Consider the following 26,196-nt stretch of genomic DNA (forward strand, 5'->3'; position numbering starts at 1 on the left):
ACGCTTCTAGATGGTGACCAGTGTTTAGAAGTGTTAGGCGTAGGAAGTATACATAGACAAAGTAGTCCCTACTTTGTCTTAGCATGTCTCTTGACTCGGCTGGAATTTGAGTGAAAGATTCTATCCTTGTGAAATATTAATTTTTCAGGGGGGGTGGGGTGGGGGTGGCGGGAAAGCTGTGACAGTGTGACTTTAAAAATGTTCAAACCGTTTGACTTTCAGGATCTCCGGGATGTGTTATTGCTTCGTAGCAATGTAATACATAGTTGATTTTGAGACATCTAGGACTCAATCATTTTGCATACAGTGTGCGATACAGCTGCCTGAGTATTCACATTTTCACAGTTTTATTATTCCATTGCCATTGCAAAAATGGTTTATTGCATATTTTAAATAATTACTGGCTAAAAATGATCTCATCTAATTTTCAACTTAGAACCCTACGGGAAGTACAATAAATTGTGCTACCAAAGTGCTAGGAATAAGGTTTATCACACGCTATGAACCAGTATTAAAGGCAAATAATTTTACAGCTTCTCACCTGCTCCTCAACAAATCTTAATAAGGAAACAAATACAAATACGAAAAGCGAGGGTTGAAAATGAAGTACCGTATGTGGCTTTTCACTGCAAGTGACCAGCCATGGATGCTTCACTTAGAAAAGAAGCTCTCCAAGCACCATAACCACTACAACTTCCTGTTGTGGTTTATAGTGCTAAGAGTGTTCTTGGACCCACCATGGTACGGAGACCAACCATTTTGAACCTACTACCAATGCTGGAGAGCAAGAAGTTTCTAAGCAGGAACTTTCGTCAGCTCTCCTGAGCTAATGAGCTAAGTCTTACTTAAGAACGTCTGGTTCTATGGGCCCCAGGTAATAAGTACAATTATTTAAAAACAATTTAACTCCTTACAATGAAGGAGGGGGCACCATAACAACTCCGGGCACCATAACAACTACAGCACACTGGAATGTTTATGGTGCTTGGAACCTTCCTTTAATGTTGTCCCAGACGGACTTCAATAGATTATAAAGTCTGCCTCATGAGTCCCGAGGAAGTGGGGGTAAGATTGGGCTAAGAGGGTATGAAGTGATACAGTCTGTTTATCCATACTATATTGCTTCTGGTAGAACTCGGCTACTGATTGTTCGGTCTAATGATGGACTGTTTTAATAGCATGCCAAATAGCAAATCAATCAACTACTAGTTAGTCTAATAAAATCTGGGAATCATTTTCAAATTTCCCTCAAACTTGGCAATATGGAAATATCTGATCGCACAAACAATAATCAGCTAGTTGGCAAAACTCTATTACTCAAAAGATTTATATATCTTTGCATCATAGCTGTAAGGCCAAAATGAATGGCTGGGTTATCCCAGCCAATCACATTTCCCTTCTACAGTATATGTTTTAAATCCCCTCTGTTACAGGTGTTTGAAAATGTATAATGTAAGTCATACTAGCCTATTATATTAAATGTTGTGATGGAAGGTAAACCTTATAAGCATCCAGTTGGCTAACCTGTTTATAGAATTTGAGACTAATTCACAATTAGCTTGGACCTTTGCTTCAGAGCAATTTCTAAAAAGATTGGTCTCCATGGTGGGTGCTCTTTCCAGGTAACAGGGGGCTACATAGGGCTGATTTATATGATACTAATTCAGTAATCACTTAGGTCAACTTGTAAGGGACCTTACAAATTTCAGAGGATGATGACTCCAAAACCCTGCTAAAATTATTCGCCTTCAGTAAGTTCTAATAATGGTAAGCTCTAATAACCTGGCCAATAAACAGCTGAACAGTCAGTTTGCACACTTGTATGTTCTCTTAATTTGATATTTATCAAAGTGAAACCTGTTTGAGTACAAACTGCTAAATGCAGAGAAATTATCTTGGTTTCCATGGTGATTGATCCATTTTTGAGCACTTTGCCTCATAACAGCACTTGTTTTTTGGCTTTATATATATATATATATATCTCCTAAACAAATTACAGATATACTCAACTTAGAACTGTCTGCACTTTATCAAGCAAGATTTATTTTCCCAAACACAACGTACTCGAATACAGAGCCAAAGCATCCAATGTTTGTAACTGACCAACATATGGACTGCACTCTATAGCTTAACTCCCCACTGATCCAATTGGTGAATGTCACTGTCTGCAGATCAAATGCCACAATTTGGTTCAAAAATAGGGAACTCCGGTGAAATAATGGCTTGGATCTAAAGTGGCAGTCTCTTTTTATTTGCATATTGCTTCACAGAATTCTGGGAGTGTGGTGGGAAGATTATGTTCTGCACGTAAATGAAAAAAATCAACGTTAATTTGCAGATGATGTATAGCAGTACTTTGATTATAAATATGTGACCTGCTAAGACTGCTTTGGTCTTACTGATTAACGCGTACTATGAAGCTTTCTCCGTGTATTTGTGAGTGTGTGTTTGTGGTTAGAATGAAATACATCTCACCGGGCTTATTATTTATCTATCTGCTTACCTACAGACCCATAAAAGCTACTGTTCACAACACTAAGAAACTTGTTAAGAACTAGTTTCTAAACAATTTCCTCTACTGAATTGTCACCATAACCTTTCTAGGAGAGAGATACAGAAAACAATGCACTTTTCTAAAATGGTACAGAATGCACCTTTAATATATAAATATACTATCACTTAAGGTAACACTTCTGCCTTTAAGGATAACGGCAAAATTATATCCAGTAACCTGTTATTAGTTTATATTTACATTGTTATCACAAATAACACAATACCTGATTATTATAATTATTATTTTTGCTATGTAATGTAATACTTATGCTATTATTTAACATTTTCTCAAGACGTAGGTCATTAGTTATTACTAGTTGTAGTAGTATTACTGGTATTTGCCTCCTGCAGACCATCTGCAATAAGGACACTTCATTTCTACACTGCAACTTAAAAGTATCGACTGGAATTCAAAAGATACTCAACTGGATTTATTTTACCTTTGTTACCACATTATTAATTTACTATAATAATGCCATGCTTTTACCTATATATAGTTTGTTCTTGCTGTTGTATGACAAATATTTTAATTGTAAATAACAAATGTCTAATTTGCTCTACCACTCCTCCCCCCTGTGTATCTCTGCACCTTAGCCCCCATTCCACAAACCATATGCAACAAAGCCACTTCATTTCTACTAAGCTCTAATTTTGCAAACTCTTACACCTTGAAACTCCTAACTGTGACTTTCTTAATTATAAACCCCCAAGTCTGAATTCCCGAACCCTAATACTAGAATAAGAAAGGGGGCTGCTTTGTTTTTAAATTGTCCATTTTCCTCCCAGGCTGACTCTGGCATACCTCACAGATTTGCTCGCTAGCATTCTGGGATAGGTCTGGGTGGACCATGAAGGGAGTAATGACACCAAAAAAGGGACAGAGTAGCCCATAAAATGGGTGGTCAACCAGAAATGGGTGGGTTTCAGCTTGCGTGAATACCCGCCTGACTGAGTGAAAACTTCCCAGGTCAGCCATGCACAGGTAAGATCATGCACGGAGGACTGCTGTAGCTTTCTGTGTATGGTCCTAGCGTCCTGACACCACTCAGCACAGCTCAAGCACATCTAATAATGCATTCACGTTGTGTTGCTGAGGACAGAGCTCTGGTGTCCCCAGCGGAACAACAGGGAACCAGTCTGGTTGGTAGGACAATCCTGCCAGATTCAGGACTGCTGTGAGACATGGTCTGGTTAAATCTATTCATCCTTGTACCTGACAATCTTTTTATCAGTCTGTTTATTTGCCTGTCTATCTATTCCTATGTTTCACACTGCAGATACAAGCTGTGGCGGAACCAACCTCGCCACTGTGCACCGGAGAAGCCTGTTTGCTCGCCTGCTCCCTTTAGACTATGGCCCGGCAGTTAAAACCTTTTATTTTCCCTGCTGAAAGGCTTATTCGTGCCTTTCTGCCGGGGTGTTCGGTAGATTCAATCTACCGAACAAAGTACCGATCGATGGACCACCTGGGAACTGGAGTGTGCCGTCAATTGACCGCCCAGAAGCTGCGGTTAACTGCAGCTTAATTGATTAACGCTGGGTGGCCTTTGTTCGTTTGCCAACACGTGGCAGCGGACATTTTACGCACAAACTATGGAACTGAAAACGGAGACTTATTTGCGCGAACACCGCTGAGCCGCCAGCCTCCTTACCTCTGCATTCGGTAGTGGAACCGACTGACTGTTCATTCGCTAGTTTAACCGTATGAACAGCATCACCCCAGATAACCATGCCATGGAGCCTATTTGTGTAACGAAAGACTATGGGAAAGACTTTGGCTCCATTGCGATTGAACTGTATGTATGTGATCTGAGCGCCATTCGGTAATAATGTGCGCTCAGATCTAAGCTATCTGGGGATATGTAGAATGTGTATGTTTTATGTGTTAAATGTAACCGTATGTAATTTTATGTCTTTTTACCGAAAATTTTTGTAATGGAGTTTTGCCTATGTCCTTGGAGATAATTGGATTACTTCCCAATTATCTCCAGGGCAGAGAGGAGGGATTGTGATGCATTGTGGGATTGTTGAAATGTGTAAGTCTGTGATTGGTTAATGTCCAATATGTTTCCCAGTCTTCCATCTGGTCCCCTAGAGGAGTGTCCACCAGGTGGGAGACCTGCATAAAAGCCGGGCAGTTAGCCCCAGTAAACCAGATTCTGCTTGACCCTCAAAACAAAGTGTTGTCTCGTTATTGGGGATTTGGATTGTAAACCTATTGCCAGGAGTGTAAGCTGATTGTATGCTTTCCCTGTTCGGCTGTTTCCCGGGTTCGTGTGTTTCCTGTTCGGGAGTTGGAGGATTCGTGTAGTTTGCAGTTCGGGAGATTGGTGCTTACAGTAGCTGCCTGTGCATCTGGAAAGGGGAATATCGCCTGAACGGTTTTTAACTTCTTGTGTGAAAAACGGTCCGTTACACAAGCGTATGGATATACAGTATCTTCTACTACTTGGGATTAGCAGCTTTTTAGGAAGACAAGCTTTCAGGAAGTGCTTCCTTTAGCAAATCTAAAGCATTTCTCACTAAAATAAAAATGTTAAAACACCAACCAAACATATAATACACATATCTTAATTGTTTGAGGTGGGCTGACTGGTATTATGTACCAGTCTTTTGTTCTTTGACTTGTTGACTTCACGCTTCCCCCCTTTGGACTGAAGTGCACACCAAGCCAGTGGGCCATCTGGCTGTAAAGCCAAATAGCCCTCAGACTGCAGAGGTTTTGGCACAGATAGAATTTGTGAGAAATATTGGGCATGATTGAACCAATACTCAACCCATCAAAAGAATACTATTTACCTTCTAGAGGGACAGTGCAATCAGCATAGAGAAAGGTCTGTGAGGCCTGTACCATGCATTTCTAACATAAGTAGCAGGGAACCTGTACAGTGGAGCCTACCCAGGCTGAGAGCTATTTGAGGGATGTCCTCGACACATTGCCCATGCATGTGGAGGGAAACCTAGAGGTGACAGCAGAAAAGCTGAATCCGATATTTAAGGGGAATGGAGCACTGTTAGTTGCTGGGCCCAGGGTGTTGGCTTCTTTACAAGCTCGGGGCTGGTACATTTGTTTTTCAGGACCCAATCAGGATGCCTATTCAAGTGCCCCAAATGAAAGATCTCTTTCCTTACCTAGCCTGGACATCGGCTGACTGTGTTAAGTCCTTAGGCTAGATGGCTTGGTACTAGGTCCTCACGTGGGGTTTATATAATACTACGGTAGACTAACATCTTTTTCTAAGGAACTTCCCTGTGGTCACTCTACTTTAAGTTTAAAGGGCAACCAGAGGATATGTTACTGTTAGTCTCTTTCACTTAATTTTGTAATATGGGCACTGTGCCATCTGTCTACGTATTTAAACAAAAAACCCTCATTCCTCATGCTAACTCCTGCAATGACATGTTATGCTATTTTGTATTTTCCAATAAATGTTCTGTGTATATGTGGAAGTATGTGGTTTGAGCTATAAATAAAATAAATAAATAAATAAATAAATCATTGGAAGCGTTGGAAGGTGAGAGGGTTTGAAAACATTATACAAGATTAAGATTATGATTTCCATCAGCTGAATTAGCAGCTTCTGGACAAACCATCCAGCTTTAGCTTCATGTCTGTTGCTACTGCCCACCGTGGCATATGTTTTGCTTCCATGTGCAAAGTGTCCTCAGATCTGAAGATGGATAGATCCACACAATCTAACCATTCTTTCTTTGGTAGGTTTAATGTTATAGCTTGTGTTCCAGAATCTAAATTAATTATCTGACAACTGATTACTATGGAAGCCCACAGCGGCCATGTATTCTTAATAGTTTTCTGACTTGTTATTTCGAGAAAAAAAAAAAGGATTATCTCGAGAAATAAAAACTTGTTTTCTGAAAACAAGTTCTTTTCTCTAGATAATAAGTCAGAAAAAATATTACAAATATTAAAGATGCATTGCCTCTCTGGGATTCCATAGATGTCCTTTATTCTTCTTCGTATAACAAACCCCACTCTTAAAAAGGTGATCTCTGCTGCAAAATTTACGAGGAGTGACAGGGACTCATTGGCTGCCTCTACTGATAGCCAGTCACTGCTAACCATTATGTAGAATATTACATTTTCTATGTCCCTATTTATGTTTATGTTGACTATGGATGTAGAAACATAGAAACATAGAATGTGACGGCAGATAAGAACCATTCGGCCCATCTAGTCTGCCCAGTTTTCTAAATACTTTCATTAGTCCCTGGCCTTATCTTATAGTTAGGATAGCCTTATGCCTATCCCACGCATGCTTAAACTCCTTTACTGTGTTAACCTCTACCACTTCAGCTGGAAGGCTATTCCATGCATCCACTACCCTCTCAGTAAAGTAATACTTCCTGATATTATTTTTAAACCTTTGTCCCTCTAATTTAAGACTATGTCCTCTTGTTGTGGTAGTTTTTCTTCTTTTAAATAATGGGTTAAAAAGAACAGATGGTAATCTGCCATGCTGTTTAATGAGAAGTCTGGAATGTGGATGTATAATGAGAGGGTTAAGGGTCGAGGGTCTTCATATATGTCCTTATATGGCCAGAGTTTTAGTTAAACATTCTCATGTGATTGTAGTCATGTTTTTAAACAAAGAACCACGTTCTACTCTTTGGTTGTTCTCCTGACTTTCTGGACGAAGATGCTTACTCTAAATCGAAGATCCCTCTCTTTGTAACATTGTTAAGCTGTGCCTTCTGTTAAGTTTTTCCTTAAGTATTGCTGTTTGCATTGTTTGAGGAAAAAAATTATATATTTTTTTTTTATAAAGAATGTCAGATTGCGTGATATAGAAGTATATGATGGTGAGCTATTTATACAAGAAGATTTATAATTAAACAGTTTTACTCCAGTCACCCATATACATATTTATTACACAGTACTTAATGGTGGTCATAAAATCCAAGCTTTGATTCACCCCTTACAGCTTTAAAAACAATGAAGTATCCACACCACGCTGATAAGGAAAGTGACTCACAATTAGGACCAGAAAATGACAGCAAAAAAGGTCTACGCGTTTCGTTGAACTAACTTTATCAAGACCGTGTAATTTGTAGCTGCTACAAGCTACTGGCTATTAGCCAGTGATAGTGACAGCTCACAGCAGCTATTTACAAACAAGGCTGTAAACAAGCCCTGAGTGAGAGGGGCGACCGCTTAGTCAACCTCCATATTTTATTAAATTAGCTCCTTTCCCACACACTGTGGAAAATAGTTGTTTTTCTTTTTTTTTTCTGGAAAAGTATGAATGTCATGCCTGGGTTAAAGTGAGGATATTTATTTCATATATTTGCCTTTTGCAATATACAAGATTTATTGTAATCTACAGATATACTTCATAATACTGTCATAATTGCTTAATATCAGCACAAAGTAACACTAGACATCAGGAAGAATGATTTATACTGCTACTTATTATCTGATCATTCCGTATAAACTGCCTAAGGCGGAATGTCCTTGTGATAACCTTCAAAAGCAGGTGAATGTTGCTAGAACAGACATTGCTTCGGTGCTCTTTTTCATTTTTAGTCAAACCATATTAATGCCCGTGTTTCCAAAAAAACTATATTTTAGGCCGTTATCTCTTCAAGATTAAATTGTCCAGCCTATAAAACTTCAGTCTATAGAATCCATTCCTGTATATATTTCATAAAATTCATAAAACATAATAAACTAGTGAGGGATAGGTATGAAATAAATATATTCTGCCAGTAGAGGGCACTGGAGTTACACCCATAATGCTTGACAAACTTCCCTACCACCAGTTATGTGAAAGATGTAGACTCTCGAGGATTGGAAGTGGTCAGGCAATGTAAAGGAAGTGGGGTTTCTGGGAAACTGCAATTGGAATTAATATCCTGATAGTTAGTTACCATGTCTACGATTCGAAGAAACTTTTGTTTTAAGTACCTATTGTAACATTTTATAAGAGAGGGGATTTAACTATAAATAGGACAATTAACTGAAAATTTACAGGAACGATTGGTTGAAGAGGACCCTGCTCAAACGAGTTTACAGTCTATAGACTAGAATCCTAACTTTTGTTAAATGTATATATAAAATATACTGTAATGTCCTTAAAAGACGTAATGCCAGCCATTCCCTCCTCATTCAGTATAGAATATAAATAGCCCAGATTGGCAGAGTGTGTCACAAGCCCTTAAACAGTTTAACACCCTTTTACTTAAGGTGGCTCTAAGTTAAATGAGTAACTTAGCATTTATATGTGTAATATAACCCAAATGTGTGGGATTTACATTCAAATTACAGAAATGAACAAACACGACAGGGATGTATATTTTTTCCACTCTCGTTATTTACAGTTTGCTGCACAGTATACTCATTTATAAATGCAAAATTAAAAATTAAAAAATTCAAAAGGGTTTAGTAGAGACTTGCCTACAACCAGTCCAGGTATTAACCCACTGTGCTGAAGACATTTCGTGAAAATGATGTCCAGTAAGTCTACTCCAACATTGACCCCCCCCCCCCCTCCTCCTCCTCACCTCACTCCAATCAATAGGTTGTTTAAAAAAAACAGGAATGAATAATGCTCAGAACTGTGTATCACTCTTGTACTGAGATAGATAAACATTATTGAAAGCCATAGCATGAATTGGGGGGCATTTCTTTCATTCTATGATCTAAAGTCATGATCTTTATATGAGAAGTGTGGGTTTCAGTACCATGCTCAGTTCAGACTGAGACTGTAAACTGCGGTACTGAGATAGTTAAACATTATTGCCACAGATTGGGGTAACTATTAGCTAATCTGTGTAGTGTGTTTTTCTTGTGTGCATTCTATAGTGTGAAGTTATGGCATTTATTTATGAAATCTGGATTTTCAGCACCATGGACAGCTCAGACTGAGTCTGTTAATGGGACATTTAGCTTTAGCTTCCTTCTGTGCATTATTTGTGCAGAGTGGCCTTTCTTTATTTTACAAAAAAGTGCAGATTTCAATAGAAATGTACACTATTATAAATGTACTTTCTTATACCCCCTGGCTGTCAATCAAACAACTGGCCATGTTACTTCCTGGTTTGGTTAGCTCAGTAAAGAGAAGCTCAGGAGACAGCAATGTCCCAGAGCAGCTGCCTTGCAAAGACTTCTCATTGAGCTGTATTGGGAAGTCTGTGATTGGATAGCCACATAAAGTTTGGGTGCGGTTACAAGGGGGATAATCTTGCAAAAGCTGCAGACAATAGATCTGCAGCTTTTTAGATATATCCCCAATAAAAAAAAATGCATAATTAATACCATGCATGCTGTCATTTGGGGTATATCTACTAAACCATGATTTATATAAATATATATGCATATATTTAATTTTTATTTGAGCAGTACATGGTGTCTTTAATGCTCTTGTACTGGAGCACTGATGGCTCACCTATCAGCAGCCAAATGCCAGTTTCCGCGCCAACCGCTGGGCCTGTGGTTCATTGTCACTGGTTGTAGCTTTTCATGCAAAGCATCAATGAAAAGGAAATGTGATACTGAACATTCCTTAACATGTTTTGTTATGCAGGTTCCAGTGCTCATAAGGTTAACACAGACACCTGAAATGTTTCATTTTGTTCTACATCCATATTATTGTATGAATGTGCACAGATCCACACGATAAACCTCCCTTTCCATGAGCTTACAATGTCAGAAAATATTTCTGTTTAAATAAGATGTCCCCACCAACACTGCACATCTACAAATAACCACAAATCCACCTACTGGAATGCCATCTACCTGTGAGTGGATACTTGATGCTAATCAGCCTTATTCTGACATAGAAGGCATTTTGCATCACATGCAGACATCTTTCAGACTGTATATTGTGCTAAGGATAAACAAAATCACTTCCATGCTTATAGTAAACAAATAAGTTTGTGACAAGTGGCCACTCAGTATACAAATACACAATAGAACTGCCTGGCCAGCAATATTCTACCCAATTCCAGCTGTGTTGCCATAGCAACTGTTAATAAGCTTCAACGGTGGTGAGTAGATCCCCCCAGGACACACGCACAGTGAGAAGATGTACTTAAAATGGGCAGATCATCGTGGTGTACATTGTGTCCACATAAGTACAGGTGGGCATTGTAATCTAAAGTGTGCGGTGGCTTATGAAGCTTGGTCTGAAGTGGGTAGAATGATCAGTAACAGCTCTGAAGTGAGCAGAGGTGTCTGAAGTGGGCAGCATGGTCTAAATTCAGCAACGGCATCTGAGAATATTTCAACGCTTTAGAAAATATCTGACTTAATGGAGAGGATTTCTTAGGGCAACGAGAGGTTAGGAACTTCAAAGGGGTGTGTATGTTTTTAATATATGATTATGGACTGGAAAGGGTAGTGTGATCTGCACGGATAGTAAGGGGGCAGAGAGATCTTTAATTATCAGTTATATCAAGAGGAGTCGAAAGCAGGTAGAAAGAACTGGAAAGTTCTGAAATTGGCATGCAGGGTAGTAATGATATACGTCTCTCTATGCAATGTCAACTAAAAAGCTCTTGTTACTAAATCAGTTTTATCTGAATATGCTAGTCATATCTATGTGTTTCAGTACAATTAATTTATGATGAAATGTAGTTTGGAGAAATGAACAAAAGACAGATAGATGGACACTGATGCACTTTTATTCATTCATCTGTCTCAAGCTCAAAAATATCTCTCCTTTTTCAGTCTCATTCGTCAGTACGTCTCCATACCAGTAAAAGAGGTAGACGAAGTTATTGGGAGGAAAAACTGTTCGAATAAATGTATGACTCTTGACCACTTGTAAGGGGAGCACCCGTGCAGGTTCGGTAGAAAGGCCTAGGTTTGCTACGTAAAGAAAAATACAATGTATATAAGAATGAACATCAAAGACATTGAAGAGAATACTTGTTGAGTATAATCCTTTTTACAGATTGTATAAAATGGACAAATCAAAACAAGGGTGTTGACTGCCAAAATGTCTTTCCTATGGTTGTACTTGCTGTGTTGATGCAAATGCGAACATATGATGGAATTAATCTCACCCCTCAAAAAAGTGTGCTGAGGGTGCAACAGAGGAAGTCATTTTAGGATCAGTGAAAAGTGAAGAAAAAAAATTGAAACAAAAAGGGATGAATTGTGTAATGAGGCCAAAGTCCAACAGAAATGAAGAGGGACATGTTAAACAAGCTAGCAGTGGAACAATGGTAGCCATACTAGCCAATATGTTTATGCAAATATGTAGAGCTTGAATGCCATCATGTCAGCGGCAGTATGAACGAAAAACAGAACCAGAGTATTGTTTATTCCACAATTCAGTCAAATGCTAAATATGTGAGATTAGAGATGCAGAAACATGCAGATACATAAATAACTGCTGCCACCCCATGATGTTCCCAGCAGAGCGGGATGCCATGGACTATTAGTATGGGCTGTTAAAAAGGTAAGCAATATGGAGTGGTGTTTTTCTGGGTGTGTGATTCAATCTCAGCCAACATGTCAGGAGGACCATGTGTGAATGTGGTTTATCCCATGGTGTTAAAGTCAGTACAAACCATTTGTGACTGGATATGAAAGTTCCAAGATTCTGTTTGGGCTGAATGAATTGGAGCTGACTCTGCAGAGTATTGTATACTGAAGGGTTTAAAAGGGCATACATGGGATAAATATAAATCACCAACTTTATTTGAATTGAAGCGGAAAAGACTGTCCTGATACAGCATCTGGCAATGAGCTAAACCAGTACAAGGCTGCTTGTAATTGCTTGTTGAGAGGCCACATACGTTTGGCCCTAATTGTACTGAATGTCCATTGACTATGTGTCTGTCTCTTACTAGATGAGTAGAACAGTCACATCATGCATTATGGACATTAGGAAATTTGGGTACAACATCTAGTAAGACAGAAAGTAGGAGAGGAGGTAAAGTGGATGGATTACAGAGAGAGTTCTTTTTCTCCACATAGTGATCAGTGTTCAGCTTTGCTAAACATTTGCCCCAACTGGTCCATACATTTGCAAACTTCTGCAGAGCATTCTGTGTCATTTCCTCAAACATGCTTATGGTGTGATTTGCAAACATTACTTGTGACGTAGAAGGTGCAAACCTACATTTCTGCAATCTTGCTATTGGGTTTTTAGCTGCTGTAAGGATGTGTAACGCCTGGTTACGCTGCGCTGTGGATAGGGTCAACGGTAGTATGTCCAGAATATAAACCTGTGGCTGTCGAGGAATATGAGATCACAAGATTTGCTGAAGGATGGTCTTTATTTCTGACCAGAACGGTTGGTTGATATATATTGGTTTTTTTGCTAGTGTCCAATTGGTTCAATGCGTTGCAACTTGTAGATAGAGATTTCTGACAGTTATGGTTTTGATAAATGGCGAGAGCTGCATAGTAAGAGTAGATCCTCTCTTACCACCCTTTGATAGCATTGATTATCTATATTCCTGACGCTAAATTGGGTGTAGGAAAAAAGTTAAAAATAGCCCAATTTTAAATGACCAGAATTGTATAACTATTACTAATATATGCAGCATAATGGTTATAGATACTTATTAAAAACGGTGTAATCTGATTTTTATTGTATTTTCAATACAAGGGTGTGGTGATTTGACCTCAATATTTAATTTAGATCAGATAATAGTATTGTGATCAGGGCCGTTTTAGTTTCTTAGTTCATGGGCATAATATATAAGGAAGACATATCTTGTCTACCATTGCCTCTGACTGTATAACTATATTAATATCTTGCTAGACAAAACTAACAATCCTAGATTATAATTGACTTAATGGTAAAATTAAATTGTGAATTGATTATACACCATCTGTATATTTTTCATTTTCATATGAAATTTTATGTGTATTAATATCTACATAAGGTCAACTAATTCAGATAATTATTAAATCTATCGGGGCTATTTTCATATCCATTAAGGTTTATGAGCATTAATAGGGTTTTGTATTCCAAATCATTAAACCCATGATATCTCACATAGTATATTGTTGTAAATCTTATAATTTAATTCTTTAGATAATTGTGTAAAATATATGACAGCCTAAAGGTTTAGGATGTTTATTGACAGCCTGTTGTGGAGCAGATCCAATGGGTATAAGAAACAGGCAGTCTCAGGTATGGGATGCTGCTGTTCGAGGTGTGTGATGGGGGGTGATGCTCGAGGTGTATGATGGAGATGCTGCTTGAGGTGTGTGATGGGGATGCTGCTTGAGGTGTGTGATGGGGATGCTGCTCGAGGTGTGTGATGGGGATGATGCTTGAGGTGTTTTATGGGATGCTGCTGTTCGAGGTGTGTGTGTTGGGGATGCTGCTGTTCGAGGTGTGTGATGGGGTGATGCTCAAGGTGTGTGATGGGGATGCTCCTCGAGTTATGTGGTGGGGATGCTGCTGTTTGAGGTATGTGATGGGATGCTGCTGTTCGAGGTGTGTGATGGGGAAGCTGCTGTTCAAGGTGTGTGATGGGGTGATGCTCGAAGTGTGTGATGGGGATGCTGTTCGAGGGATGATGCTTGAGGTGTGTGATGGGGATGCTGCTGTTCGAGGTGTGTGTGTGATGGGGAGGCTGCTGTTTGAGGTGTGTGATGGGGGTGATGCTCAAGGTGTGTGATGGGGATGCTCCTAGAGGTGTGTGATGGGGTTGCTGCTGTTTAAGGTATGTGATGGGGATGCTGCTGTTCGAGGTGTGTGATGGGGATGCTGCTCAAGGTGTGATGGGATGCTCCTCGAGGTGTGTGATGGGGATGCTGCTGTTCGAGGTGTGTGATGGGGATGCTGCTGTTCAAGGTGTGTGATGGGGTGATGATTGAGGTGTGTGATGGGGATGCTGCATGAGGTGTGTGATGGGGATGCTGCTGTTTGAGGTATGTGATGGGGATGCTGCTGTTCGAGGTGTGTGATGGGGTGATGCTTGAGGTGTGTGATGGGAATGCTGCTCAAGGTTTGTGATGTGGATGATGCTTGAGGTGTGTGATGGGGATGCTGCTGTTTGAGGTGTGTGATGGGGTGATGCTTGAGGTGTGTGATGGGGTGATGCTTGAGGTGTGTGATGGTGATGCTCCTCGAGGTGTGTGATGGGGTTGCTGCTGTTTAAGGTATGTGATGGGGATGCTGCGGTTCGAGGTGTGTGATGGGGATGCTGCTGTTCATGGTGTGTGATGGTGTGATGCTTGAGGTGTGTGATGGGGATGCTGCTCAAGATGTGTGATGGGAATGTTGCTCGAGGTGTGTGATGAGGATGATACTCGAGGTGATGGGGATGATGCTCTTGGTGTGTGATGAGGTGATGCTCGAGGAGTTTGATGGGGATGATGCTCAAGGAGTTTGATGGGATGATGCTCGAGGAGTGTGATGCGGATGATGCCTGCGGAGTGTGATGGGGATACCGCTCGAGGTCTGTGCTTGGGATGATGCTTGAGGAGTTTTATGGGGATGATGCTCAAGGAGTTTGATGGGGATGCTTTTCGAGGTGTGCGATGCGGATGATGCTCTTGGTGTGTGATGGGGCGATGCTCTTGGTGTGTGATGGGGTGATGCTCGAGGTGTGTGACGGGGATGATGCTCGAGGTGTGTGATGGGGATGATGCTCTTGGTGTGTGATGGGGATGATGCTCGAGGAGTTTGTTAGGGATGATGCTCAAGGTGTGTGATGGGGATGCTGCTCGAGGTATGTGATGGGGATGCTGCTTGAGGTTTGTGATGAGGATGATGCTTGAGGTGCATGATGTGAAGGGGATGAAATAGAGGTTACAGGTCTTGAACTAATAAAAAGTGTAATGTACCATCTTGACTCTTTATCCAGTCCATTAAATAAACTATATTTGGGTTTTATTCATAAAACTGAGGCTGGTGAAGAAATGAGAAGGGAACTGCAAATTGCTGGCGAAAAAGTGGAAACATTCTTGAATTCAGTTTTAAGGCTCTTTAAACTGGCTATTTTGCCCTAACATTTTCAATGACCTTGCCAATATTCCTCAATTGCCAGTTTAATAAGTAATGCACATCCATAGTTTTTCTTTTAAATAAATAATAGAAAGGGCAAAATCATTTTATTTTTGTGCCTCCACATTCTCCACTTCGCGACTATCATTTTCGTAGAATACTTTGTTTAGTGCTTTGTACTGTGACACCCTGTCATCTGAAGACACTTTGCCACGTGAGAACGGTAGCAGTGGTGCCATTAGACTGAAATATAAATAAAGAGTGAGCAAACAAAGGCAGGAGCCAGCCATATGATACTCAGTCTTACAGCTTCTCTGTGTGTCATTATCATCACTGTGCCTTTTGGAAACCGTATTAGAGGTTGACAGCATTATAAGCGCAAAATAACTTTAAAAGTCTATAATTTGTAACTGTATGCTTTCAGCAACATTAAATTGCTTGAAGCGATCGCTGTAAACGTGACAAGATCAGTCAGAACATTTGATAACACAATTTTCATGCATGCCAAACGGCGATAGCAAACGCTTGTCATGCAACAGAATGTACATCCCCAAACCCAGATATTAACCCTTCGTATTGTGTCACGAACGATCTTGATTGCTATTCCTCCCTATTCTGCATGGCTCATTATCTTGTACTGCCTGCCTCTGCTCAGATTTACTTAATTTATCTCAACACATATATTATGTTTGAATGACAAATAAAATACCTGTAATATCAGGCTATCAGTATAACATCTCCTTAACTCTTGTGCAACCTAAGTCTTGTATCATAGTACTTATTCTATGAGAGTTAAAGCGGTACGGTGATGTCCCTGCTGGTGGTCTGCTGACTGGGGGAGGGGCGAGGAAAGGTGAGATTTACTTTCCTGAACCTGTCCCTAGTGGGCGCTGCTGTTTTCTTCTGGTCGGTCTTCTTCAGCTCCTGGAGCCAACATCAGATACAGTTAGTTCCTCCATAGATACAGATAAATTCTGCAGTTATAACTGGTGATGGCTGGGAGATGTACACTTCTAGACGGCGGTAGCTCCGCCAAGTGTCTAGAAGTGTCAGGCGTAGGTAAAAAAAACTGAGACAAAGTAATCCCTACTCAAAACACAGTCAGTATGAGTATTTCATAAAGGTTTTATCTTTATAAAATACTAATTTTGCAGGGACGGGGGTGACAGTGCTGCTTTAAGGGAAAATTGAGGCTAGGAATTTAACCCTTTACTACCAAGCTTTTATTTTAAGACATGACATTTATGTAATACATGCAGCATATAGCTATCATAAATACCTAAGAAAACAGCCATTTCATGTTAGCTGCTGGTCAAAGATACATAAAAAATGGGATGCAAAAGTGTTGCAAAAAGTAGGTACAAAAAAATAAATGAACAAAACAGAGAGATACCTTTTAAGTATATTTTAGGGAATCCAACAGAATTCTAGGGAATACAGCTTCCTACAAATGTGAGCAGAATGTAGGTAGAGACTGTAAATGACTGCCATCTCTCTCTGCTCACACTGCACAGATGCATGTGTAGGTCAAACGTTATGTCTCCACTGCAGCTGCATGAAATACCACTAACAGGGACATACCACTGCCCACCATACATAAATAAATAAATAAATAAATAAAACACTATTTAGTAGATATACCGCAAATAAAAACACGCATGAATATAATTATGCATTTTTTCATTGTGGGTATATCTATAAACAGATTGCAAAAGCTGCAGACCTCTTGCCTGTAGACTTTCCAAACCCTCTAACCCAGGACAGACTTTTTGTGGCTGTCCAATGACAGACTTCCCAATGCAGCTCAATGAGAAGTCTTTGCAATTGATCTGGGCAATTGCTGCCTTTTGAGTTTAGCTCCACTGATTGAGAGCCAGGGGCAGTAAAAGGTTAATCTAAAAGTGCCAGTGTCTGATGTCACATGACGCAGTATACTTGAGAAAGCGGTGAAAGAGGTAAGGCAAAATGCATCGTGTGATGTCATTTTCCAGCTGGGCCAGTATGAGGAAAGAGCAGAATAGGAGATGCTGAGTAGGATGGATTTACGCACTGAGCTATTCAGCTGTACTAAAGCCTGGGAACGTATTACAGATGCAGCAACTTCAAATACATATTTTTATAATTCCTGATTGGCTGTTTTTGCATATATTTATTTAATTGCCTTGTCTTCACGTTCCATTAAAAGGGTCAGTTCCAGAATGTCTCTTTGACATTTTGTCCATTTTAACTTTGTGTCTCGGTTCCAATATGAAATCTAATTTTGCTTCCACCAGCCTGAAGTCATAATATGATTAAAGTGATTAAAATCACTATTTTATCAGAATCAGGCACGCAAAACTCTTCTGCATTCAGGCATAGGTACAATATAATGACTTTACACAATTTTAAAGAAAAAAAATGTTCCCTAAATAGTACCAGCTAGCTCAGGAGTAAGCAACCTTTGGCACTCAAGGTGTTGTGACCTACATCTCCCATAAAGCTCTAACAGTCACCATGCTGGCAAAGCATCAGGAGAGATGTCGTCCACAACATCTGGAGTGCTGAGGGTTGCCCTCCCCTGGGTTAGATGTTTGCCATGGTACCCTTTTGTTACCCTTTATAAATCTGTACAGGAAGACTGTTTAGCTTTTTCCATCTTTGTACCCTTTCGTAATGAATATTCCTGCAACAATGTATGACTTTATTTTATTGCCCATGTTCCACTGTCAGAATTTTTCATCTGTTTGATATTTTACTTCAAGAACGGAATGGAGATTTAATCCGGGCATGTTTTGGCCATTTTCATTCTCTGCCTGTGACTCTATCTCTGCTCAAACATGAAATGCTGCTTCATACAAAATTAAGAAGAGAAATGGATATGGCAGGAACAGATATCACAGACAGTGCGGTAAAAGTGTCCCCGTTGTAGAAAATCAAATTACTTGGTAAGAACTCATTCTGACTGCTTCTTACTCCTAAGATTTTCATATCACGTTCTCTAGAACACCTGGTTTATTTGTTGATCTTTGCAAAGCGGGGTCATTTGAACCTATGGAAATCATACTTCTAATCCACATTTCCAATAATCTTTCTAATCTCAAACTTGTTTGCTGCTCTCTGACTTCGGATGGGCCACGATGTATAAAGTAGGCAAGATAAACTTTGATCTGCATAAGCTCAGCTGATCCTCACAGACAGGAAGTGAAGCAGAAAAAAATAACTCTCTTGAAGGAGAACTACAGTAGATATGATGTGAAATTATATGTAAACTAATAAAAATATAACCCATTCTCGAGTTCCATTGTATTTTCAGTGTGACACCGGGTTAGGATTGATTGTATGGGAATGAAGACTATTACATGAACCTGGAACTACATCAGCCTCATATAGTTAATCTTGGCTGGAGCATGAAAAATGCAATATGTACAAATATAAACAAATACGGTAAATGTTATACAATTTTGATTAAAGGGGTGATTTATGTTGGATCTGACCCATTCTTTTTAGAGGTATTTTTTTTTTTTATTAATAATGCTTTGAAAGTATGAAAGAAACAACCAATCCAGAGTAATAAAAGTTTTTTTTTTTTTAAATTACATTTTCTAATGTAATTTGTTTGTGCAAATCCCAAGTTCATTTTTGCCTACACTAGGAAGTAGCTTAATCTGTCTAGAGCCCCTCATTCATGTCAATGGAGTCTTAAAGGTACACTGTAGGCACCCAAACCACTTCATCTCAGTGAAGTGGACTGGGTGTCATATGCCCTGCAATTGAAAACATTGCTATTCTGCAGGAATGTAGCCCATGGAGCAGCATAGCTAAGGGGAGTGGGCCTTGACATTGCTAGGAGACAGGCACCTAGTTACAGTTAGCTGGGGATTGGTCAAAGGAAATGGAAGTGGGGTGGAGTTATAAGGGCCATTTTAAGTTTAGGGGACATTTTAATCTAAGTTGCTCTTACCTGTTGTTGTCCCACCCACCCTCCCTTTGCTTTCATGTGTTTCCCTTCTGGTCACGGCAGTGGGGGATGGAGAGTAAAGTTAGGGGGAGAAAAGAGTGAGATGGGGTAAAATTAGAGTTCAGGGCTAATAGGTAGGCCTTTGGACTGGTTTGGTAGGTTCAAGTTCGTCGGTAGCTCCGAACCTGGGTGTGTAGGGGTGTCTCGGTATGCCCCTACACTTGTGGTGCCCTTTGGTGGCAATGGGTGGTGCCCTTTGGTGGCAATGGTGATATGTTCAATGTTAAGTACATGGTGTTACAATGTTTTGGGTATTATGTTTATGTAGGAGTGGGTCATTGTCAGGGGGTTTAAATTGTAAAATGCAAGATGGAAATTGTGCAGGCCAATGTTGGTATGCTGTTGACAATGACCTTTAAATTTACTGTTAATAATTAATAAAGCTGTGATATAATTTTGCCAAAATTATGGTGTCAGTGTTTTATTGGGAAATGGGTAATGGTAGGGTTATGCATATGCCGATAAGGCGACTATGCAAATGTCATAGCAATGTGTACAATGCTTACCTGCCTATAGTGACTGTCAATACAACGGTCACTAGAGGCACTTCTGTAATATAGCACAGTAAAACTCTGCAATTTTAGTCATATGGTGTCAGGAGACCATCTGATTGGCCCAGTGTGGTGTTGTGCTGTGCATGCACACTAGCCTCCCAATGCTTTTCTATGGTAAAGCATTAGATTGACTGAGATCATCAACATTGATGATCTCAGTCAAAGAGGTGGAGCTACACAGAGGAGACCAGTGCAGCACTGGCTTGGTCACCTAAATGGCGACTATTACTCTTTAACATTAGGAATACATATTTTTATTCCTAATTTCATAGTGTTCCTTTAACTCTTAGGCATGTTTCACCCAGTACTGAAACAGGGAAAATGGCTGATTATAGGATTTAATAGATTTTTGTGTACGGCATCAGTTTTACTCAGAACAGAGAGTTTTGGGACTTGTAGTTTAGTTATCAGTTTTCTACTTTTTTAAAGTTGTTAGATGAATTCTAAGCCCCAGATATATTTACTGTGCCAAAGGCTGACTCATGCAGTAGACCCAATTGGGCTCCTGAAAGGCTCTGAGTCTGAGCTTAGTAGTCCCCAGTTCCAGCAGGAAGCAGAAGAGTCAGTATCTTCCTATCCCAGCTTCAGTCCCCCCGCCCCCCCCCCTCCCCCCAGCAGAATACATGTTGCTCTCCTGGTCTGTCCTCGCTTTGGTATGAAGACTGCTGCTGCTTCAGCCTGATTCATTAGTCTCACCATTAGTGTGTAGGGGCTAAGTAGGAAGCTAATAGCTGCTAAAGTGAAACTGGCCCTGTCTCCCTCTAGAAGCTCAGGACAGCTTCTGTAAAGTTGCAAATGTGGGGATTTAACAGTGAAGTGCATGAACTCAGTGTCTGAGTACATGGTGTGTGCCCAGGGCAGATGCAAGTATTTTTGGCTACCCAGGCATTGCAGATGCCTTTGCTGCCGTGCCCACCCTCCTCCCCACAAAATAAATACATCTTCACATGTGTATTTTTTTAATTTTCTTACCGTTTTGCATTTCTTACAATGTGTGTGTGATTATAAAAAGCCCCCTACCCTTCTTATCACACACACATTGCTCCCCCCAACACACACACACACACACACACATACACTGTCCCCATACATACATACATACATAATAATTACATTTAAAAAAACACATATTATAAAAAGGTCCCCCAACCCTTCTTATAATTTAATTTAATTAAAACAAATATTCTTATGTCCCTCCCTTCTTACCTTTACTGAGGGAGGAGGGGGGACATTCTGGATCCCTGGTGGTCTGGTGGGGATTTCCTGGTGGTCCGGTGGGGATTCCCTGGTGGTTACAGTGAACTCTAGCCCGTAGCTCCAGGGCTAGAGCTCACTCTCGCGAGATTTGGAGCGTTGCCGTGGTAACCGCGGCAACGCTCCATGCTCGCGAGAGTAGGACACGGAGGAGCTGCAGGCTGAGCTCCCGGGTCCTCTCTCCCTCTACCTCCCCTGACGGCTGCCAGCACAGTGCCTGCGGACCGGGGTGGGAGAACTCTGATCTCTGATCTCCCTCCCCGGTCCGCAGGCACATTGCAGGGCTGGCACTTGGACAATACCAGCCCTGCATTAGCCGGCAGGGGAGAATCTCGGGGGGGGGGGGGGGGGGGACTGTGGTAGATGTTCTCCTGTTTTATCTATCCATTTTTAAGGGAACTTTAAGGTGTTTGTAATTAAAATTCCCTTTTACCAGTATAATTTATAATGTGGGTACCTAGGCCTTACTAGCAGGTTTTTATGCCTTTGTTAACGATAGATGTCTGAATAGGCTGAATCTTATCCTTAGCTGTCATATTAGCTGTCATATTAAATTCATTGGGAGTTTTACCGTGTACATTTCCAATTTACACACATACAGTCTGGTGTCCCCAGAATTTAAGAATAGTGTAAGGGCATCATAAGACTTAAATCATGATACATGATGCATGTGAATTTATTTGAATTCATTAAATTAAACATGTCCTTGTAGTTCTGCTTGTCAGTAGAGGTAGATAGACTGTTACAGTTTTATATTCTAACAAGTATGTGTTACAATGTTTTTGCCTGGTAAAGAGGGCTCACAGAAAAAGTTCTAGCAATGACAGTTTTTAAACAACAATGCAAGTCTGCCAAAGTCTTTAAGATGGCAAGGAGAAGTGTATTAACTTACCTTTGATGTGTTATATGATAGTGTTTTGAATTTTGTTAAAAGGCAGTAACATAAATTACATTCCGTGGTGGAAAAGGATACAGGATTCCTCTGTGTAGGGCATGACAGAGTCCCCCACCATATAGCTGTAGAATGAGACCTCCAGGGTGTAGCAATATGAAGAGTCATCTAGCAGGCCTCCCAAAAAGCGTCTCCCTGTCCCAGCTTTCATGGTATCTCTGTTAAATGTTGTGCTGGACTACAATAATGAGAAAAATACATACATCAGTCATATTCTACAAATATGTTTTTTCTTAAAGGGACACTATAGTCACCTGAACAACTTTAGCTTAATGAAGCCGTTTTGGTGTATAGAACATGCCCCTGCAGCCTCACTGCTCAATCCTCTGCCATTTAGGAGTTAAATCCCTTTGTTTATGAACCCTAGTCACACCTCCCTGCATGTGACTTGCACAGCCTTCCATAAACACTTCCTGTAAAGAGAGCCCTATTTAGGCTTTCTTTATTGCAAGTTCTGTTTAATTAAGATTTTCTTATCCCCTGCTATGTTAATAGCTTGCTAGACCCTGCAAGAGCCTCCTGTATGTGATTAAAGTTCAATTTAGAGATTGAGATACAATTATTTAAGGTAAATTACATCTGTTTGAAAGTGAAACCAGTTTTTATTTTCATGCAGGCTCTGTCAATCATAGCCAGGGGAGGTGTGGCTAGGGCTGCATAAACAGAAACAAGTGATTTAACTCCTAAATGACAGTGAATTGAGCAGTGAAATTTCAGGGGAATGATCTATACATTAAAACTGCTTTATTTAGCTAAAGTAATTTAGGTGACTATAATGTTCCTTTAATTTTCAAATATTGTAACTGATTAGAACTCTCTATAATGTATCTGAATATTGATACCCCTATTCCAAATGAATTTTCACTGTAAGCTTATATACATATTTAATAGATGCTACATTTAATAAAAATGCACACAAGTGCTCTGATTAGAAGATTAGGCTATTGCACCTCTACCCACTGTAGACAGACTCATCATATCAAACACCCAGTCAAACAATCTCTATAGACAGTCACTGGCAGTAGAATGAGTCATTTAGCAGATCGCAGTGACTTTCAATATAGTCCCACTCTAACAATCTGCCTTTCCATAAAGTCAGTTCCTTTCTGCCATTGGACTTGACAAATGGAAAACCTTCTTTGGAATGATGATGCCAGTCAGATTCTGAATTTGTCAGTTACCAGGAGAATCCAACCTTTCTTGAGGAGAAATAATGGTCTGGAGATGGCTTCATGGTTCTAGCATGGATTCTTATGGATAAAGATGCAATACAAGACCATGAGAGGTGGGCGTTTAGAAGGATAAGTGGTGGATTTACAAATAGACCCACTACCTTTACACACACTACTCATATTATTTGTGAAAATACACCAAGCTTTTTTGGCTTTAATATTGTAATTCAGTTTTTACTTTACAATTTATTTTTAGTGATTAAGTCTGTGAGTATGTGTACGTGTATAGACTGGATGGGAAAGGGCCCCAGGTTTGCCCCGGGGCCCAGATTGCTGTCAGATTGTTCCTGGAAACTACATCAATGAATGAGGTTCGCAGTTTAGAAACAGATCCTTATTAATGGCTGTGAGTTTGGAATAGAGATTTTGTGTTCACGTACTGCTGGCCAAGTGGTACATAATACTCACAGAATACCTAAAAAATGTCACGTTTAAGAAAGAAAGTTACTCAGCTGCTGATTTCTAAATTTAAAGTTTTATTGACTAAAGAAGAAAAACAGAGACTAAACAGAAAGAAAGCACATATGTACATAAAATAACAGACATCACCGGAGAAATAATAAATACGTTAAAGGATAAAAAGTGGATGTAACAACAATAAATAGAGACTAGCGCTGTGTCAATGGCTAGGATTTTGAGATAAGATGTCCTGCATGTGGCCAGGTAGTGTGATTCCAGCTATAGATTTTTCTTATACCTTCTCCTCGTTTTACCTCTATCGGTTATGGTTAATTTTAATCACTTTATCTGTGAACCAAATGGTTCCAAAATGCACCTATCGGTGTACCGGAAAATACTGACATAATATTTACATTGATTGTGCGCCATTTTGGTTAATCTGAATCGTTTTCCAAATAACTTTGCATAGACGACATGCAGACAAGCTGAACTGTCAAAGGGGTGAATACCGTATTTTAGACCACTTTCCCACCAAGGCTGGATTAATATTTCAGGTGCCTGTAGGCACACAATTCTAAGGCGACCCCGTGCTCCCAAACCCCCAAATTAAGGCAGATAAAGGCTGTTTAGGATTATTGAGTTTAGGGCTAGAGTGGGGTTAAATTTAGCATTGGGTTATATGAGATGTATAATTTTTAAGAGGTGTTAGAAATAGGATTAACCCCTTTCCAACGATGGAGGTGCATTGCTGAAAGGAGGGAAACCCTGAAACTGTGCTTCCTGCAGTCTCAGCCCTCAGTGGGAAGCTTGGTGTGTATTCATAGAATAGAGCTGTGTTTTTTTTTATAGTATAGAGGATACCGGCCATGGTTCCTTATCTCTCCCCACCAGCCTAGTTTAGCTCAAAATGGCACATTATATGTGCTGAAAACAAGCGCCCCCTAGTGGTCAGGTGCCTGCAAGCAGGTGACTACTCTGCCTAATGTGAAATCTGACCTTGTTTGCTGTGCACAAATCTATGGGAAATATAGCCCAATATCGGCCCGAGGACACTCCAGCCATCATCCATGTTATTGCTTGATAGAATATATATTTATACCTTCTACTATTGCAACACAAAATGTATTGTTATGACTTGTTTTATTGCTCTGTATAATTTATCTTAAGAAGCCTCCGATAATTACATGTCTACTTTCTTTAAAGTCACAAACCACCGAAATAACTAATCTACCATAACAACTCCCTAGAATGTCTCTGACTGCTCCATATGTGACTCCTCCCTTTAATTTAGTAGAACATAAGCAACCAAATGAAATGAAATGTGACAGCAATGGGAGATATGTATTTATCAGATGAAAAGAGTTGAGTATAGGCATCCAGTAGGAAGTTTTATAGACGGCACTATTGTGATGACTATTGTGACAATCTGAGGCTAAAAAAGACCTTTCAGGGGGAGAAGACTGCTGCTACTCCAAGTGCCATATCAGTGATCTGAAGTGGTCATGGTGCTTGGGGTCTGTATGTGCTGTGTTTTGCCATGCAAAGTTGTGCATGCAGAATTTAACACCACTCTAACAGCATCACTGGAGCCAGAACAGGAGTTCCAGGTAGCTAATGTTAATTTGGGGCATATATGTTTGCAACTGGCTCCAATGGTGGCACCCTCTCCCCTCTGTGCCATCCATGTCCTTCCCTAAGGCTGCCCTCCTTGACTTCCCTCCAACGAGGGGGAGTATTGACAGTTGAGGTGGACCAGGCTGCAGGAACAGCACAGCATGCTTGCAACTGGCTCCAATGGTGGCACCTCCCCCCCCCTCCCCCCATGCCACCCATGTCCTTCCCTCAGGCTGCCCTTCTTAAACTTTTTCCATTGACAGGGAGTGATTGACAATTGAGGTGGACCATGCTGCAGGGAGAACTTGGCCTTGGTGCTGGAGCCGAGATAAGGTTCCACTTTATTTTATTTATTTTTTGTAATTTTGGACGGTCCAGGATAGGAAAGGTTATTCTGATTTTGTCACATAAATAGCTTATTCACAAAAAAATTTGCTCGGTATTCCTTTAATGTATTGTCTGTATTGCTATGTAAACTGATTATAACAATGATTTAAGCAGTATTAAGGGATGTTTTTGAGAGATGCTATAGTGATATAGTAAGTGTGACACAGTCACTCCATTCTCCACCGAGTGAGCTTCTGGTAAATACAAATAACCTGTTTAGTTGCATTAAGATGGAGCATCACTGTGATGGCAGGTTGGTTCCTCTGTGAAATATTCCATTTGTTTCACTGGGAGAATCTTTTACCCCGGAGCCTTC

The 26,196-nt window shown here is 40.2% G+C and overlaps 1 protein-coding gene across 1 annotated transcript in view; it reads right to left on the reverse strand.

Moving 5' to 3' along the window:
- AGBL4 (AGBL carboxypeptidase 4) overlaps positions 1 to 26,196 on the reverse strand; it is a 1,519,087-nt gene that overhangs the window by 117,450 nt on the left and 1,375,441 nt on the right. The window contains exon 11 of the mRNA XM_063427788.1: positions 22,270 to 22,426. Coding sequence (XP_063283858.1) covers positions 22,270 to 22,426 — 157 coding nt within the window. The remainder of the gene's footprint in view (positions 1 to 22,269; positions 22,427 to 26,196) is intronic.

The sequence above is a fragment of the Pelobates fuscus genome, chromosome 7 (assembly GCF_036172605.1).
Source record: "Pelobates fuscus isolate aPelFus1 chromosome 7, aPelFus1.pri, whole genome shotgun sequence".
In the NCBI taxonomy this organism is placed as follows: domain Eukaryota; kingdom Metazoa; phylum Chordata; class Amphibia; order Anura; family Pelobatidae; genus Pelobates; species Pelobates fuscus.